Source organism: Camelus dromedarius, chromosome 16, assembly GCF_036321535.1.
Source record: "Camelus dromedarius isolate mCamDro1 chromosome 16, mCamDro1.pat, whole genome shotgun sequence".
Classification (NCBI taxonomy): domain Eukaryota; kingdom Metazoa; phylum Chordata; class Mammalia; order Artiodactyla; family Camelidae; genus Camelus; species Camelus dromedarius.
In genome coordinates, this window is record NC_087451.1 from 18,172,081 (window position 1) to 18,191,342 (window position 19,262).

At 40.4% G+C, this 19,262-nt stretch overlaps 1 protein-coding gene and 1 pseudogene across 3 annotated transcripts in view; one reads left to right on the top strand and one right to left on the bottom strand.

Moving 5' to 3' along the window:
- The window catches only part of RABEP1 (rabaptin, RAB GTPase binding effector protein 1), a 79,361-nt gene extending 66,502 nt beyond the window's left edge, over positions 1 to 12,859 (bottom strand). For 2 of the 3 annotated variants that reach the window (XR_010384472.1, XM_064495113.1), the window contains exon 1: positions 12,614 to 12,859. Coding sequence is in view for 2 of the 3 variants with exons in the window: in XM_064495113.1 (XP_064351183.1) it covers positions 12,614 to 12,647 (34 nt within the window). In the remaining variant the exon portion in view is untranslated. The remainder of the gene's footprint in view (positions 1 to 12,613) is intronic. The other variant, XM_064495114.1, reaches the window with a different exon arrangement.
- On the top strand, positions 5,337 to 5,987 carry LOC105104786 (large ribosomal subunit protein uL30-like; annotated as a pseudogene).
- Positions 12,860 to 19,262: the final 6,403 nt, after the last annotated feature.

Here is a 19,262-nt window from a genome sequence, read left to right on the forward strand (position 1 = left end):
AAAGGCGACTGAACAGTGAAAGGAAAGACACCATTCATTATCTTTTCAACAGATGATAGTGCTAGAACAACTGGATATCCACATGCAGGAAAGGGAAGGAAAGGAAAGGGAATCTAGATACAGACCTTACATCCTTCACAAAAAATAACTCAAAATGAGTCCTAAATGTAAAATGCAAATGTAAATGCAAAATTATAAATCTCCTAAAGCAAAACATAGGAGAAAATCTAGATGACCTTGGGTTATGACAATGACTTTTTAGATAAAGCACCAAAGGTATGATCCATGAAAGAAATAATTATAAGCTGGATTTCACTAAATTTAAAACTTCTGTTTGTGAAATACACTGTCAAGGGAAATAAGACAAGCCACAGATTTGGAGCAAAAACTTGAAAGACATTATCTGGAAAGTACAGTTACCCAAGATACACAAAGAACACTTAAAACTAAACAAAAAGAAAAACAACCCAATTAAAAGATAAGCAGAAATTCTGGACACCCCACGAAAGAAGATATACAGGTAGAAAAAAGCTGAACATCATCTGAAAAGATGTTCAACATTGTCCGTCATTAGGGAATTGCAAATTTAAACAATGAGATACCACAACACACCTACTAAAATGGCTAATATCCGCAACACAGACAGCACCAAATGCTAGCAAATAAGTGGAACAGGAATTCTCAATCATTGCTGATGGGAATGCAAAATGATACAGCCACCTTAACATACTCTTACCATATGACCCAGCAATTATAACCCATAGTATTTAGCCAAATGAGCTGAAAACTTGACATCCACACAAAAATCTGCATCATAGCCACTTTATTCATAATTGCCAAAACTTGGAAGCAATCATGATGTCCTTCAATAATTCAGTGAATAAACTGGTACATTCAGACAATGGAGTATCAATTAATGCTAAAGAAGAAATGAGCTACCAAGCCACAGACATGAAGGAACCTTAAATGCATATTACTAAATGAAAAAAGCCAATCTAAAAAATCTATATAACTGTGTAACCAACTATATGACATTCTGGAAGAGGCAAAAACCGTGGAGACAGTAAAAAGATCAGTGGTTGCCAAGAATTTAGGGGAAAAGAAAGATTAGCAGGTAGAACACAGGGGATTTCTAAGGCAGTGAAACTATTCTGTATGATACTACAATGGTGAATGGATACGTATCATTGTGCATTTGAACAAACCTCAGAATGTACAATACCAAGAGCGAACCCTGATGTAAATAAATGATGGACTTTCAGTGATAATGATGTGCAAGTTCACTGATTGTTAACAAATGCACCACACTGGTGTGGAATGTTGACGGTGGGGGAGTCTGATGGGGCAGAGGGTAAAAGGAAACTCTGTACTTTCTGTTCAATTTTGCTGTGAAAGTAAAACTACTCTAAGAAATAAATATTTTTAAAATGGTAACCATATCTGTACACACAGTGCCTAGCAGTGCCTGGTCTATAGTAAATACTCAAAAAATAAAATAAAAACATACACAGCACAGTGCAAGGCATAGAGCACCTCAATAAATCATAGTCGCTACAATGAACTAATATAATACAGTAAATTAAAACAAATTTGAGGGAATGTTAATATACATTAAAAAGAGTTGATCAAAATAGATTATTTGATCAAAAATAGAACATTTTTGCTGTTCTTTGCATAAGTCACATAGATATTATGTCTGGAATATTTTCGCCTATTCTAGGTACACCATTTTAAGAAGAGCACTAGCAAACTACATATTAGAACAACCGGCTAGCCAAGCAGAGGAAGCTACAAAGAATGGGCAGGGTACAGAATCCTCATATGAGAACTGCCAAGATGGAAGCAAGCTCTTCAAGTATCTAAAAACCTTTTGTGTGGAAGAGAAAACAGACTAATTGTGACTTGTTCATGAGGTCAGAACCAAGGTGTAGAAGTTGCACAAAAGTGATCTGGACCCAACAAAATTAAGAATTTTCTAATACTGTTACCACAGAAAGTGGACGTATTCTGGGAAGACTGGACTTTCACCTGTTAGGAATAAATGCTGAACAAATTTCTGCAATAGATACAGATCTAAACTGTTGATGTCCCTTCTGTAACTGTCTACGGAGGCTTGCTAGGTTCACAATAAAATGAAAGTTAGCAGTAGTGTCAGGCAGACTATTCCAGAGTAGCTAAGAAAGTTACAGATATAAGATAAGGATGGGGGGTCGGGAGAGGCAGCAGCAGCAGTTTATTATAATCAATGTAGCAGGAGCTTACAGAAAAAGTAGTTAAGCAGATATCAACTGGGGACTAAATGATAACTATCAAATTTGTGTTGATTTTTAATAGCCTCAACCAAAGGAACGGCAACGCATATCATGATTTCAGACCCCATCAGATTTCCCTCAAGGACCCAATCATATCCTGTACTTAGTACACTACCAGCCTTTCTCAACCCAGGTTCCATGACAGAATTAAACTCTTAATACTCACAGCTCTCTGACTTCTCTCCTGTGCATCTAGGATGGTACTGGTTATATCACTTTTAAGATAACTGGGAAAATAGTCAGCCAAACTATTTCCTGTGTTCTGTGGTTAAGATGAGGAACCCAGGCAAGTATAAACAATCTAATCTACTTGACTGTAATAAAGGTTTCAAAACTACAACCTCCATGAGAGCTGGCACCTTTTTCACCTTGTTCATAGTTAACAGTCAAATCATGTATGTTGAATAAATGAATAAAAGAAAGGAGGCTACATTTACATTTAGTCAGTTTCTCTTCTATCTCAGAGTTTTCTCTACTTTTCCTTCTCATTCATCTTTTCCTTTTTCCCTTCTGTTTTGGAGGATGAGATCTGTGTCTCTCCTCCTGATACTCAAGCTCCTGATTCATCTTATCTGCTCTTAATTTCTCAGAGACCTAGTCCACATTTATCTTCTTCTTGGTATCTTCAGGCTCTCTCCCTTTCCACTGGCAGCTCCTCCAGCATCTACAATTACTTACATCTCTATATTTAACACACACACACACACACACACACACATTTTGCCACAACCCTACTGCCCCTCTCAAGTGACTGCCCCATCTGTATGTGTATCACCATAAGTTTAAAATGTAGTCTATACATGCTGCCTCTACCTACTTACTTCTTCATCAGGCCTTCTAAAAGGGGAGTTTCAACAAGGATCATTTAATTGCTGATTTCAATGACCACTTCTGTCTTCATCTGACTTCTCTTTGGCATCAACACTAGTGACCACCTCCTCATCCTTCAAACTTTGTCTAACACTGACTTCTAATACTAATCTTCCTAACTCTGCTTTTTCATGATTAACCAATGGTTTCCTCTTCCTCATCCAAACATTAGTTTTATCTGTGGCCTTCCTCATAGTCTATTCTTTTGTTATAATACCCTCAACACAATATCCAACAGGCAACAAACAGAAACAATGAGCAGTGCTCATCCAGAATGATTTCTAAGCATTTGTCTACCAGAAGTAATCCACACCCCTGATTTCTCCCTTGAACTCCAACTGTATTTCCAGCTATCTGCTAGATATTTCTATATGACTGTCCCACTAGTACTCCACATCAGCATACTAATTCAAATTTGCCACCTTCTACCACCAAATGCACTCTCCCATTGGTTGCCTAAATTAGTAAATCAAATCTACAGTCACAGAATCCTCCACAATTTCTCTCCTCTCTGCACCCCAAACCAAATGTTCAGCAAGTTGCTATTCTTCCACAGGTATTTCTCACATCCATTGTTTCTTTTTCTCCATTCTCACTGACATAAGTTGTTACCCCATCATCTCTCTCCTAGACCACAGCAACAGCCTAACCAATCTCCTTAACCAGTCATCTGCCAATCTATCCTCTGTGTAACCAATCTACCTAATTTCCAAGCAAGCTTCCTTTAGCACAGTTTGGATCACACTATTACCCTATCAAAACATGCAAGCCTAGCCACATCATCTAGAAACTCAAACTCCTTAGATAGCAGCAAAGCTTTCCACTATTACACCCCCCTTTTCACAACTGTATCTAAACAGGACTCATGCTCCCACAAGGCCAGAGTATTCACACACCTCACCTCACACTGCACGTGCTCCATCCACACCCTGCAAGATGCTCTCTCTTCTCTAACATCTTTCTCCAAGATGCCATTTCCATCTGTCAGTCTACACAACTCCCTGGGCTCTATTCAAATACCATTTTCTCCAGTATAACCTGGGGTACAGTGAGGGTAGAGTGCAAGGAGCGTCCTATGTTAACTAACTTCCTGAATAATACAAAATGTTCCTGCTACGTGCTGTAAAAAATATTGTAAATGAGGAAGAGCTACCACATTACTGTAACTGCATGTTGTCCTCTGACTACCTTTCCATAAATACCTATAGCTCATTTGCATTCTATGACAAGCACTGTGCTTGTCATCACATTCAGCCAGACAAAATGCCTTTTGCTCATGGGAGTTTTTCTTTATTCACCATCAGGCTTTAAGCTCCATAAGAAAAAGAACATTTTCATTTTGCTGTAGTATCTCCGACACAATGCCCATCAAGCAGTAAGCATAAGCAATAAATATTTGTTTAAAGAATGAAAGTATTAAAGAAAAATAAATGATTATCAACAAAGTCTCAGGGGGAGGGTATAGCTCAGTGGTGGAGTGCATGCCTAACATGCATGAGGTCCTGGGTTCAATTCCCAGTAACTCTGTTAAAAATAAATAAACCTAATTACCACCCCCCCAAAATAAATTTTAAAAAGTAAACTAAAAAGAAAAAGTTAGATGTCAAAAGAAAGAGAAAAAAATTCTTTAAAGTCTTGTACGTTCTGACTGTAATCAAGTTATATCCATTCTATGATTCTTCTCAGGCAATGTCACAATGATGCATATAGATAAAGTTCATTCCACAAAGCAGCAGTAACCAGAACACAGGTGACAGCCCCCCTGCACTCTTAAATTCTAGTATTGGCTCTGCGACAATGCATGTCATTTCTGCTTCTTTAGTCCTTAATTTCCTGCTCGGTAAAACAAGGCAAGACAGTCCTTAGAATTCCTTTCAGTGACATCTCTATGCTGCTCCCTATAGGTTAAATACATTTAGGGAACATCAGGTACCTCCAGTAGTCATTAACTGTAATCTGTCTCAAAGAAACTCAAAAGGATGTTAAGTACATTCAAAACTATCTGAAAGGAGAAATAAAAAGAATTTTTAGGTCTTTTTCCCAACTGGAACCACGGAGGGTGCCAAGAGAAGAAAAAGGTTTCTGCTGTGCCAGAAACCCTTAAGAAAAAGTGAAAGAATTTCAGAGAGCTTAAAGATCAAATGCCTGAGAAAGACATTTGCCCAAAAGATGCTTCGAAAGGCAAGGAGGAAGCTTATCTATGAAAAAGCTAAACACTACCACAAGGATACAGGCACATGTACAGAACTGAGATTACAATGGCCAGGATGGCAAGCAAAGCTGGCAACTTTCATGTACTTGCAGAACCCAAACTGGCATTTGTCATCAGGATCAGAAGTATCAATGGTGTGAGCCCGAAGGTTCAAAAGGTGCTACAGCTTCTTTGCCTCCATCAGACCTTCAAGGGTGCCTTTGTGAAGCTCAACTTCAATTAACATGCTGAGAATTGTGGAACCATATGTTGCATGGGAATACCCAAACCCGAAGTCAGTAAATGAACTGATCTATAAGCGTGATTATCGCAAAATCAATAAGCGAACTGCCCTGACAGATAATCTGTTGATGGCTTGATCTCTTGGTAAATATGGCATCATCCTCATGGAGGACTTGATTCATGACATCTATACCACTAGAAAATGTTTCAAAGAAGCAACTTCCTGCAGCCCTTCAAACTGTCTCCTCCATAGGGTGGAATGAAGAAAAAGACCACCCATTTTGTAGAAGGTAGACATGCTGGCAACAGGGTAGACCAGATCAACAGGCTTATTAGAAGGATGAACTAAGGTATCTATCAAGATTATTTTTGTAATCCAGACAGTTAACAAACAATGAGCACTTTCAAATTGAAGGGGAAAAAAAAAAGAGGAATATTTAGGAAGGACATATGTTATCATCAGTTTTCTTCAGACTAACATGGAGAAGAATGCCTTGGATTTCTCTGTGTGGTCCTAGAGAAGAGAACTAAAACCAGTGGGTAGAAATAATGGTGAGGCAAATTTCCACTTAATTAAAGGATAAACAAAATATTAGAACTTGCCAAAACTAGGAGGTAGTGAGTTCCTTCTCTCTCCAGAGGCATTCAAACAGAAAGCAGTCCCACTTGGAAGAGATTCAAGTATTTAGTGAGAAAACTGAACAAAAGTACCTTCTTTCATAGCTCTTCCTGTTCATTCACTTGTAGTAACAGCTTCCTCTGTGATCCAACAGACAACTATCTTCCATCACTAGATACCTCATTTCACACTCGTGTGCCTAAGGTCCATTCCTCTACCAATCATCACAAAATTCCTGAAATCAAAACTATCTCATTCATTTCTACATCCCTTCCACATTACCTGGCACAACTGTACTGCACAAAAACAAACATAACAAATGTTTACTAAATACTCTTATGAAGACTAAACTCAATTTAATGATTATACAACAAGAGCACATCAAATTTCACTGTATAAAAATCCAGCATATGGTGTAGTCAAGGTATTTTAGAAATCAGAGCCCTTAAGATGCAAAGTCAGTTCCATCCACAGGTAGTCAGGTAAGGTATACAAATTAAAAGATATTACGTATCTTTTATGTGTTAGACTACTACTGTGTGTTGGGACATCAAAGTAGGGGTGTGGGTTAAGCTCAGGGCTTTTTTTTGGATTAAGTATCTCTGCAAGTTTAGTGTTTGGGAGATTGATCAAGTTATAATAAACAAACCAAATATACGGATTATTGAATAAATGGTTTCAAAACAACTAGCTATCCATTTGGAAGAAAAATTAAAAATAAATTCCAGATGCAGGCAGTTTTCCCCAGCAAGCCAGAAAGCGGCTTTCCAGCAAGTTCTGCAGATGTGGTCGCTTTGTGAACTGTGCCCTTCAGAGGGCCACAGCTGCAGAGTCTGGATCTCAGTTCTGGGAGTGGCCTCCTCAAGATGTGTTCCTTCCCTGGGTGCTCTACCTTAGCTCTAGAGGCAGCTACTAGCTACTCCCTATATCTACTATTCTTATATTTTTAGGGTTCCCTTTTTCTCCTAGGTAATCCCCTGTTTAGTTAATCTTTATATTAAATTTCACCCATTAAATTTAAAAATAAATTCCAGATGATCTAAAGTACTAAATATAAAAGACGAAATTATAAAATGTTGAAAATTAGGGTTTTTTTAAATAAACATGGGAGTTGAAATCTTCCTAAGACCCAGAAACCATAACTTTTTAAAATAGATCTATGTAAAAATTAAAGCTTTCTGTACAACAAAAGAAAAAATAAATATGTATAATCACTCTCAGGGAAGTACAAATTAAAAAGCCATTATCCATTTTATTTCTTTCTGAGAACATAACTTGAAACACTACATAGCCAAATAAACACATAAAAAGTGCACCTGTAAACACTGTATGGTTTTATACACATTTACAATGTACTTTTGCTGCCTTCTAGATAATTTATTTTGCAACACATTACTGCACAGTTGTAAATAAATTATGTACTGTAACATCACTTCAGTTATGTGTAAAGAAATAAATTAATTTTAAAAACAAATCAATAAAAAGCCATTATCTTACCTACTTGCTTAAAACCCTTCAACGGCTTCTCCTACAGCTCTAAGGCTAAAGCCCACTCAGGCCAGCCCATACCTATCTGACTCTCTCATTCCTTCTACCCAGGCACACTTTCTTCTGTTCTCTTACTCATCCTAATTCTTCCAAAAAAGGGACTCTTGCTCATCTCAGCTCTAGGCACTTCCTCAGAAACCTTTCCTGGACTCACTATTGGCTCACATTCCTCAGTTACAGCATTCATAGCACTGTGTACCTCTGACAGTTCCTCAGCCCCAAAATCTCTGAGTGATCCTCTCTCTCTTACATCCCATATCTAATCCAAAATCCTGTTGGCCATACCTTCAAAATATAACCTCCACCAATACACCCAAGCCTCATTGTCTTTTTCCTGGATTAATGCCTCCCTTACCTTCCTTTACTCTACTGCCAATCTAGCAGCCAGAGAGGTTTTTGGTTTTTGTAATGTCTTATTTCTTAATGTATTATTTTTTAGTTTTTTTATTTTGAGGGGAGGAGGTGATCAGGTTTATTTTTAGAGGAGGTACTGGGGATCAAACCCAGGACCTTGTGAATGCTGAGCATGCACTCTACCACTTGAGCTATATCCTCCCCACAAGGTTTGTTTCTTTTTTTTTTTTTTTAACATAAGTCAGATCACATCACTCCTCTGCTCAAAACCTTTTCAATGATTCCCCATAAAGAAAACCAATCTTCACAATCTTCTAGGGCCCTACGAGATCTGCCCCACTCCATTACCTCTCATCTCATATCCCACTACTCTTCCCTCCCTTCCTCTCCCACCTCCTCCCACCCACTCCCACCACTAGGTCATTCTAGCCACACTGACCTCCACGCCATTCCTCAAACAAGCCAAACATATTCCTTCCCTAAGGCATTTACAAAAATTGATCCCTGTCTGAAACACTCTTCCTCCAGAAAGCCTCATAGTAGCTCTTCTATCTCCTTCAAGTCTTATCAAATGTCATCTTCTCAATAAGGCTACTCTGACCACCCTATTTAAAATCAGCCCTGTCCCCCTTCCTTTTACCCTGCTTTTTTCCTGTTTTTTTTTTCTTTTTTCCATAGCACTTTTCATCTAACAATTCCTTTGATTTGCTTATGTTTGTTGTTTAATATCTGTTTCTCCCACACTAGGGCAGGGTTATTTATTACCTGTTGTATTCCCACTGATGTATTTCATATATCTAGAATTGTGCCTGGCAAGTAGTACACACTCATATTTGTTGAATAGTTTTATACTTGGGATTATCTAATTAACAGCCTTATGATTCACTACCTAGGAACAGTGACTGGGTTTAATGTTGTTCGTCACTGAATGTCCTAGAGCCTAGCATGGGACTTGGCATAGACTAGGCACACAAATATTTGTTAACTGAAGCATATCTGTTCGTTTGTTTTTTGTCTATCAGAAGACACAAATTTAAAACAAATGACATTATCAGGACTTGTACGAGTGTAGGGAAAATCCACCCTCTCAGACTGTTGGCAGGTATGTAAATTGATACTTTTCGAGAGCAAGCTAGCAATAGCTATTAAAATTTAAATCACTCAGAGCTCATGCCCTTTAATCCAGTAGTCTTACAGAAGTAAAAGCAAGAGTATCTGAAAAAAATTTGTACAAAAATATCTATTATAGAACTGCTTATAAAATGAAAAAACTGGAAGCAACCTACTTTTCATCAATAAAGATACAGGCAAATAAATCATGTGTGGCACATGAATGTGATGAACATTCTTTAACAAGAATGAGGCAGATCTATAACATGGAACTTACTAACAGACCAGAGGGCCTTGGCATCAGATGGCCTGTATTTGAATCCTAGCTCCCTTCACTTCCCAGCTATGTAACTCCAAGCACTTTTAACTTCTCTGTACTTCAGTTTCCTTATCAATAAAATACTATAATAGTACCCACCTCACTGATATGAAGATTTCCTGAGATAACACATGTAGTGCCTGTAACGCATTACATGGCCACATAACTACTTACAGGTATACAATAATTACAGCTAACATTTATTATGTGAAATACACAAGTTGTAGACCCACATATGTAAAGCATGTCCATTTCAGGGAGCATAGGTAGCATATCTGTGTAACCAGAGAGAAAAATCAAGGACAAAAAATTTAATACTGGTTTCCTCTGGGAGATTGGAGAAGACATACTTTCTAATATTCACAACTTTCTAATGGAGGGATTTTAGAAAACAGTGTTCTTAAATTAAAAAGAAATGAAGTACTTCTACTTCTAACTTAGATTTCAACAATACAAGCAAATACATCTAACTTGGATTGTAAAATATTAAAATTCGAAAAATTTTATATTATAGCCTTTGACTTCTCTAGGTAAAGTGAAATAATCAGCTGAAATTTGTTTGGCTAGTAAAGTTACCTTTGTTCTGGGGGAGGGGAAAGCTCAGTGGTAGAAAGCCTGCCTAGCATGCACAAGGTCCTGGGTTCAATCCCCAGTAACTCCACTAAAGAAAATAAGTAAATAAATAAACCTAATTACCTCCTCCCCTAAATAAAAAAAAAAAAGCTAATATATTGTTTTAAGTTACCTTTGTTCTAAATGAATAAATGAAGATGCATCATCAAAAAATGTTTTTTCAAAAAACTTACAAAATAAAGAATTAAAAAGAATGAAAAGAAAATTATTATATTTCATCCTGTCGGTATATACACAAATCAATTCTTTACTACGGTACCTCTGTGAAAAACAAACATGTCAAAAAAGGAAAAGGAAACAATGTCAATGTAAAAGACAACTGTTTCTAAAATGGGATAAAAGAAAGATTAAAGCCAAAAACTAAAATTTATCTTTACTGTCAGTTTGACTCAAAAGAATTCTGCAATCTTTTTTTTTTTTTTTTTTAAATCAGCCAGGCTAGGAAAATCAAGTGCGCTTAAAGCTAAAGTGTTAGGAAGTGATCTATATTAAGTTCAGCCAAAGAAAAAAATTAAATCCCCAAGATAAGCTTTTAAGAAGACACTGACACAAAGCTCTCAAATATACCAAATTCTCTCTCCTTCTGTGAACAATAGTTGTGGGTGCTCATTTACTACACTAATTGAAAATAAATACTGCAATTTATGTAAACTAAATCTCACCCTAGAATCACAGGAATTGAAAAATCAGGAATAAACCTGTACTAAGAATATACGATTTCCTAAAGCTAATTTTTCCTACTAGCCTCTTTCAAGTGCTTAGTCACTTCTGCCTATTTACAAAGAAGACCATTTCACATCTAGAAAGAGGCAGGGAATTTTTATTCCAGACGGTCATGTCACCTGAGCTGCCCTAGACAGTTTGTTTCCATGCAACTCTGAGGGAAGGCAGCAGCCAGCTAAGCATACCTACCACTCCAGATCAGAACCAGGAGCCACCGGGGCTCCTCTCTATTCTGCCTCTGTCTGCAATAACAAAGAGGCGTTTGTGGAAAAGCAAAGTTTTCTTCCCTGACACCAAACACAGAAGGTGAAAATTAAAATGTAGCCTGAAAACATTCTCTCCCGTTTCCTCTCTCTAACAGCACACCACAAATGCCTCCCTTCTCTTCTACTGAAACAGAAACAGCAAGCAGATTCTTACACAACTCCAGGTGTGAGTACTAGACCTTTCTCCTTAGGCAACTAACAAAACCTAAAACTAGAGCCTAAGGCTTTGGAGCACACTTCCAAGCTAGCAGCTGGTTTTAAAATCTGATGACATTGTTTCAGGTTCCCCAAAAGCAAGAAAGAAGAGTAAGGTTTTCATGAAAGATCGTCTTAAGAGACAACCCTAGGCCAAGGCAAGTTTTTAAGCACCTAGTATGTGCTCAGCACCAAATCCCAACATTCCACTCCATTTAAAAGATGCTAAGCTGATTACAGAATCACACCTGAAAGAACTCTCTCTCTCAGATACAGCAGTACCTTCTCAAAGACCAAGCACATTCTTTACAAACATAACTCCAAGTAGTAAAACCTGGAATCATCTGGTCAATCTCTGAAGCAGAGCTTAGTCCACTTCCCAGAAGGTCATGGACTCTTGACAACCAACTTGAACTATTCAGGATGGGGCTCTTTCCCCTCTCAAGAATATAAGTGCTATAAAAGCCATTGTTTCCTCGACTTCAGTATTCTCAAACATCATTCTCATTCTTCCCAAATACCCCCTTAATAACACTTTACATACATATGTGTTCCCGCCTCTACAGATAAAATATAAAGGCACGCATTAACCTCTTTTCATGAGGATAGTGACGTTCAAAAAGGCCAAGAAATTCGAATAGGCCTGTTAGTGAAGGCTCGAGGTCCTTTAGGCGCCCAGGCCTCAGCACTTACCAGTAAGCCACACTGCCTTTCAAGGAACGTTACTAAATCCAGTTACTGATCCCAACTAGTTTTATGTCACAAAACTGGGTGCAAACCGTTCAGTGACATGGATGGGGGGGGCAAGGAGGGGTGGAAAGGGCACACCACCATTACCTGAGCAATTTTTTTCTCTTACTAATAATATAGCACATGTTCCCGATTTCCATCTTCCCCACGGGCAGAACCCACGTGCCGGTCCCACCGCTACCCACAGCAGCTCCCTCTCCAAGCTCCCCAGCTTCTGCCGGGTCCCCAGTAGCCTCCCACGCCCCCTCCCCCAGACCAGCCCTGCCGCCGGCGCCTACCGCCCCCTCCCCAGCGACGGCCGCCCAGGCCCCCGCGCCGCCCTCTCGCGCAGCCGGCGCCCAAACGGGCGCGCTCCCGCCTCCGCCCGAAGGGGTCACCCCCGGGGCCTGCGCGCGCCCTTCCCGCTGCCCGGAGGTTCCCCCCACGACGCCGGCGCCTGGCAGGCCGCGCCCGCCGCGCCTGCCATGGTGGGCGCCTCACCGTCAGGCTGAGGAGCCGGGCCCGGCTGCGCCATGGCCAGGCGGCCGGCCTCGGGGAGCGGGGATGGGAAGGGAAACGGCGTCCTGGGCTCTCGCCGGCTCAGCTGGCGGAGGAGGCGTCGACCGAGCCGCCGCCGCCGCCGCCCAGGGAGGAACCGCTAAGGCTGGAGCCGCCAGCACCGCCACAGCCGCGGGCAGAGACGGACCCGAGCGCCGACCTCCGCCTCCTCATCCTGACAGCGGGAAATAAGCAGTGCGCAGGCGCGGGGGGATGGGGCGGCACGTGACGTCGCCCTGAGGGGCGGGGCGGGGCTTCGCGAGGGGAGGGGGAGCGCGGCGCGGGGGGAGGCTGGAGGAGGAGCGGAGCCCGCGGCGGCGAGCAAGGAGGGTGGGATGGAGGGGGGAGGGGCGAGGAGGCGAGCCTGGGTGAGAAGGGCCGGGACACCAAGAGGAGCCACTCGCGGTCCTCCGCCCTAGGACAGAGGCAAAGAAAGAGTAATAATAAAAAGAGAGCGAGAGAGGAGGCTTGATGGTGAAATGAGTACAAATCCAGCTTCTGCCTCTTCTAGCTATGTGACCTTGGGCGAGTCACTTAACCTCTTTGAACCTTACAGCCTTCGTCAGTATAATGGCTAAGAGAAGTTTAAATGAAGTAAAATGTGTGGAACTGTTTCTGGCGTACTTTCCATTACGCACCTGTGTACGTGTGATGTGACTTTTAAGTGCCGGGCACCGTGGTAGATGCTGGGGCAGCAACCAGACACAGTCCTTGCACCCATGAAGGGAGAGGAGAGATGATGTGCAGACAACACCGCCCTTATACCTGGGCATAGGTGCCATACATAAGAGGCTCACCCAGCTCTGGCCACATTCTTTCCACAGGGTCCAGGGGACATGCCCACCTGGCATCTGCGCCCCTCCTTTAAGACCAAGTTCTGGGAACTTGTGATCCCAGAATTCCCTCCCCAATGGCTGGAGGCTATGGTCTCTTCCCCAGGTCCATCCTCTCTAGCTCAGTCTGGGGAGCCCTAAAAGTGGGTAAGGGCAGCTGTGTTTGGGGGAGGTGGCACATCACAGACACTTGAGCTGCTCTGTCCAGGGATCCCTAGTGCAAGACAGAGATGGGAAAAGAGGGCAGGTGGGCCAAGGCCAAAGCTACCACTACCACCTCATTCAAGTGCATAAATCTAAGGAATCCAGGAATTCTAAATTTGAACCTGGTCTTCAGTGTCTTTAAAGATGTGTATTTGTCAAGGTAGAATAGACTATGTTAAAGGTAATAGTTAAGAGTGATTTGTCATTTTAAATAATTTAAGTAGACACATGGCATCTATTTGTACTTTTGCCCCAGATCCTGTTGACATTAGGTAAAGACCTATATACAGACTCAAGTTTTTTGAGCATTGAATATCCTTAGATGTCTGGTGTGCCTATGAGAAGGCAAGCAGGGTGGTTTCCCTAACCCTTCATTAAATGACTTTCTTGGGTGAGCAAATTCGTGCTCGGCATGGAGACCTTTGTCCAGGATAAGGCAGCCCAGTGCACCCTGTCTGGGGATGACTAATACTAGGCAGGGACTATAAAGATAGCAGGTGCTGATGCCCTCTTCAGAAGGAGCTCCTTCTAGTGAGTAAGAGGCACCTTTATTGCCATTGATAATCTGGGGCTTGAAGCCAGGCCCTCAAGATAGAGGTCACTCAGAAATAGTCAGGCTGCTGGTTTGGACAGCTAGAGGTCCCCATGCCAAGGAGGAGGTTGAAAAAGCAGTTTGGAAATTACATAGGAGCATGCAGAAGTTATGTACATTTTCATCTTTTTAGGCAAATATGAAACAGTCCATCCCCTACAGAATATATTTTAAAGAAAAGTAGTGTGTGCTCAAAGCCTTTATTAAGTATTAAAGACATGATTCTAATATTTTGAAATTGGGAGATAAGATTTAAACATGTGTAATAATTTAAACACATGTAATAATTACTTATTGGACACATTGGACATGGCCTGGGAGACACGTACAAGAATATTTAAGGTGGCATAGTTTATAATACAGTAAAGAAATAAAAAACCCAAGTGCTCATCAACAGTAGAATGTAGATAAATACATTTTTAACTATTCATACCATGGAATACTGTACGGTAATAATAATGAACAAACTACAGCTACATATTCAAAATAGATGAATCTCACAAACATAATTTCAAAGGAAAGAAGCAAATTATAAAATAATACATACAAGCATGATTCCATTTATATAAAGTTCTAAAATAGGCAAAACTAAACATTATGCATATGTAGTGAACTGTAAAGACAGGAAGAGAACCAGTATCACAGAAGTCATGACAGTGGTTTCTGAACTAGGGAGGGAAGGGCATGTGATTAACAATAGCACCTAAAAGCCAATAATTGTCTAGGGTGCTGGCAGTGTGATATTTCCTTAACCTGGGTCCATTCAAACTAATTATAAATCTGGGAGGTTGATGTTCAGGTGAGAAAGATTTGGGGATATTTGCCCATCATAAGCTTAAAATGAGCAAATTTGATGCAACCGCTAGAAAGCACTCATTTTGTGCTTCATTAATAGAGTCACGGAGTAATGTTTGGGAGAATTCACCATTGGGGGAAGAAAAATAGAGTCACAGAGTATGAATTATAGGAGGTGATGTCTCTCCTGCACTTTGCCCTGGTTGGGTCACATCACCAGCATTAGCTGCGTTTGTTTCTGAACACTATTATTTGCAAAGGGACACTGGCCAGCTGGAGTGGGTGGAGTCCCAGGGAATGAAGAATCTGAAAATTATTCTCTGATGGAAATAGCAGCCAGAAGTACTGGAGATTAAAAAGAAAGAAGAAAAAGAAAGATGACTTGGACTGTGAAGACTGTCCTCAAAATCCTGGAGGTCAGTAGGTACAAACGTGCTATGTGCCCAGAGATTGCAGCAAGACAGACTTCAACTCGACCTAAAGAAGAACTTTTTCCCAGAGCTGACCAGAGAGAGAAGGGGCTATCTTTCAGGGAGTGAGCTCCCTGTCACTGCAAGGGTGCAAATAGAGCTGGCTAGCAATTGGTCAGAGGTGCTAATAGGATTCCTGATGCATTTGGGGGATTAGACTAGACCATCTTTACAATCCTTTTCAGCCTCAATCTTCTATAACACTAATGACAATAATAAGTTGGCTGCATTTTTAATTTTACTGGGCACTTTCTCATATATTATTTACTTTTACCCTTCACAACAACCCAAAAGGTGGACAATAGGCACAGAGTAGATAAACTAAAATTTCCTGGATCAATTCCATTTCAAAATTCTATCCTATGGTTTCTGTAAGTAAAGACATGTCTGTCAGACTAGGTGTCCCAACTTGGCATTCAACTGATAGTACTCAGGAGTATTGGGGTTCTTTGGGGTTCTCTCTCCCTGGGACCCAGATTCTCAAGGGCAGGAAGGGACCAGAGGTAGGTCTCTGGCCTTCAATAAGGGACAGCTTCAGTGCAGGTTGTGGAGGAAGGACCAGAATCAAGGGGCCTCTCCTCCAGGGGTCCTGTCTCTTTCCAGGCACTTGGGGACATGGAAAGACCCAACCTGCGTATTAGCTTCCTCACTAAGCGTTCCCAGGAAGAACCCACCAGGGACAAACACCATTATGTCCTCAGCCAAAATCCTCCAGCCTTGGTCCCTCTCTCACTGATTAGCCCCTTTTAGTATTACATTTTAATACTTAAAGAATAGGACCCTTATCAATTGATGGAGACATATAGAAATAGTCGTACTCCAGCTACAAAATGTCAATGTCAGGTGATAGCTTCGAACCAGAAATGGTGGTTAGACATAAGGCGATATTTTAGCTGACATAGAAAGCAGGCAATGAGGAAAGTAGAGCCTCCTTTCCCCTCCTGGGACCTTGGGTGGGAAAATGCTGACTATTTCTCCAGTCCATCCCTGCCTCAGTCTCTCCCAACGAGACGTATATGGGAGACTGCCACAAACAGAAGGATGATTTCTCTCTTATACTCTCATGAGATGCAGGTGGATGTCCAGGGAGGAGGTCCAGGCACAGAATCAGAAGACCTGGAATTCTGGCCAGATTAGCTGTTAACCCAGAGCACATTATTTAACCTCTCTGAGCCCCTGTTCACTTATCTCTAAAATGGGGATGATAGACCGGCCTCAAGGCGCATCAGGAAGGCTGAAGAGATAAAACACCTAACCCCCAGGATGCAGTAGGTGCTCTGTAAATGTCTGCTTTCCCCTCTCCTTCTCTCCTTTCCTTTGTTTTTTTCCCCCTAGATCAGTCGTTTCCATCCTGGGGAAGAAGGGATCCCTCAACCTTAGAACTGTCTGTGAAGGTATTCCTAGAGATTCAGGGCAGAAATTTCCAATATTATCAAAGCCTAGCGGAACTGTCCCATTTACACTAGATAATGTCCCACAGCTAAAATGTCAAGTTTCTTTGCTTTGCAGATAAATTATATCGTGTTGCTTATCTCATGTTGATTAAAAGTTCTTTTTCCAGTTCTATGTCAGCTGTTGATTAATAATACAAAAGGATCCATTATTATCAAGTGAATTCATTTTTAAAAGAATTTTAAGAGATACCTACTAAAGTTACCCTCCTTTTTATTTCTTGTTTTTTGTTTCAAATTACTCCAGTAAAACTCTAATTCTAATTTTTTTTAAATACAGATAAAGCAGAAGTATCCCCTCAACCTCTCCTCCCCTCAACACACACACAATCCCACACCCCTCTCAGGGACAAACTACTGTTACTAGCTTTGTGTGAATCCTTTCAGACATTTTTCTATGCGTCTATGAACGTGCAGAAACACATGCCTCTGTTTTATGTTCCTCGAATAGGTATGATCATACTGTACACGTTATTCTGAACTTGTCTTTTTCCTTAACAGTATAGTCAGTACATATGGCTTTACTTCATTCTTTTTGACTCTCACATAGTTTCCCGTTTGGGTAAAAGTTTAGATTAATTACAACTTTTCATTATTTATAAGCAATGCTGCAAGAAACATGCATAGCTATTTAGGCACTTACATGAGTGATTTCCCAGGAGACTTACCTACCCACTTAGGATTACCAGATCAAAAGTCACGAACAGTTTTTCATTATAATAGATACTGATGAATTACTCTCAAAGAGTACCCACATTAATGATATACCAACAGTGTATATCCATTTCTGTACATCCTTGCCAACACTGCCTTTTATCAACCTTCTTTGTGTCTGTCAGTCTGATGGAGAAAAGATTATAGTATAATAATGTCACTTTAATAAGCATTTTCAGTTTGGGATTAGCAAATACAAACTACTGTATACAAAACTGATAAACAACAAGGTCCTACTCTATAGCACAGGGAACTATAGTCAATAGCTTGTAATAACATTGTAAATCAATTATACTTCAATTTAAAAAAAAAAGATTTGTTCCTTGGTTTTGTTTTCCAAGTTTGATTATGATGCAGCTAGGTATTCATAATTTGAGCGTACCATACTTGGAGTTGGTTGAGTTTCCTGAATGTACAAATTAATGTTTTTCATCAAATTTGGGAACTTTTCTGCTATTATTTCTTTAAATATTCTTTTTTTCCTCTCTCTTCTCCTTCTGAGACTCCTATTATTCATGTGTTAGAATGCTTGATGGAGTGTGTCCCATAGGTCTCAGGCTCTGTTCACTTTTCTTCATTGTTTTTTTCTTCCGCTTCTGAGACTGGATGATCTCAAATGACCTATTTTCAAGTTTGCTGAGTATTTCTTCTAATCTTCTGTTTAGCCCCTCCAGTGAACTTTTCATTTCAGTTATTAAACTTTTCAACTCCTGGATTTCTACTTGGTCCATCTCTTTACTAACATTCTCTATTTGTTGAGGCATCATTCTCATACTTTAATTTAGTTCTTTAGATACAGTTTCTTTTAGTTCTTTGAACGTATTTATAATAGTTGATTTAAAGTCTTTATCTAGTAAGTCCAATGTCTGGACTGCCACAAGGGCAGCTTCTGCTGACTGCTTTTTTTCCAGTGTATGGGCCATACTTTTGTATCCAGACTCATTATGAATAATAATTTTTTCTTGAAAACTGAACGTACAAAATGATATAATGTGGCACTTCTGGAAATCAGATTCCCAATTCCCCAGAATTTGTTGTTGTTCCAGTTTGTTGTTGATATTGTTGCTGTTTGTTTAATGACTCTCCTGGACTAATCTGTAAAGTCTGTATTTCTGATCTATGCAGCCACTAAAGTCTCTGCTCAATTAGTTTAACAATCAGCTAATAATTGGACAGGGAGTCCCTTAAATGCCTCGAACCAATAAGCCTCTCAGCCTTTGCTGAGGGGCTCTGTGAATGTGTTTGGTCAAGACTTCAACGATCAGCAGGTGGTTTACAACTCTGCCTTACCTTCACTTCCTGCTTGTACAAAGCCTCAAGTTTGGACAGAAGTGAGCGACTGAAGCCTCTCAGGTCCTTCTCAGGTATGTGCACAGCCCGAGTCCTTCTAGAGTCCCGAGGATGAGTCAGATATTATCAAAGTCTTCTGTGGACATCTCATTCCGCAGTTTTTCCTTTCAAGTTCTTTGGTCAGCCTCTTGCTACACCCAACTGGTATTACTACCACTGGCAGCTGTGATGTTAAACAGTTGC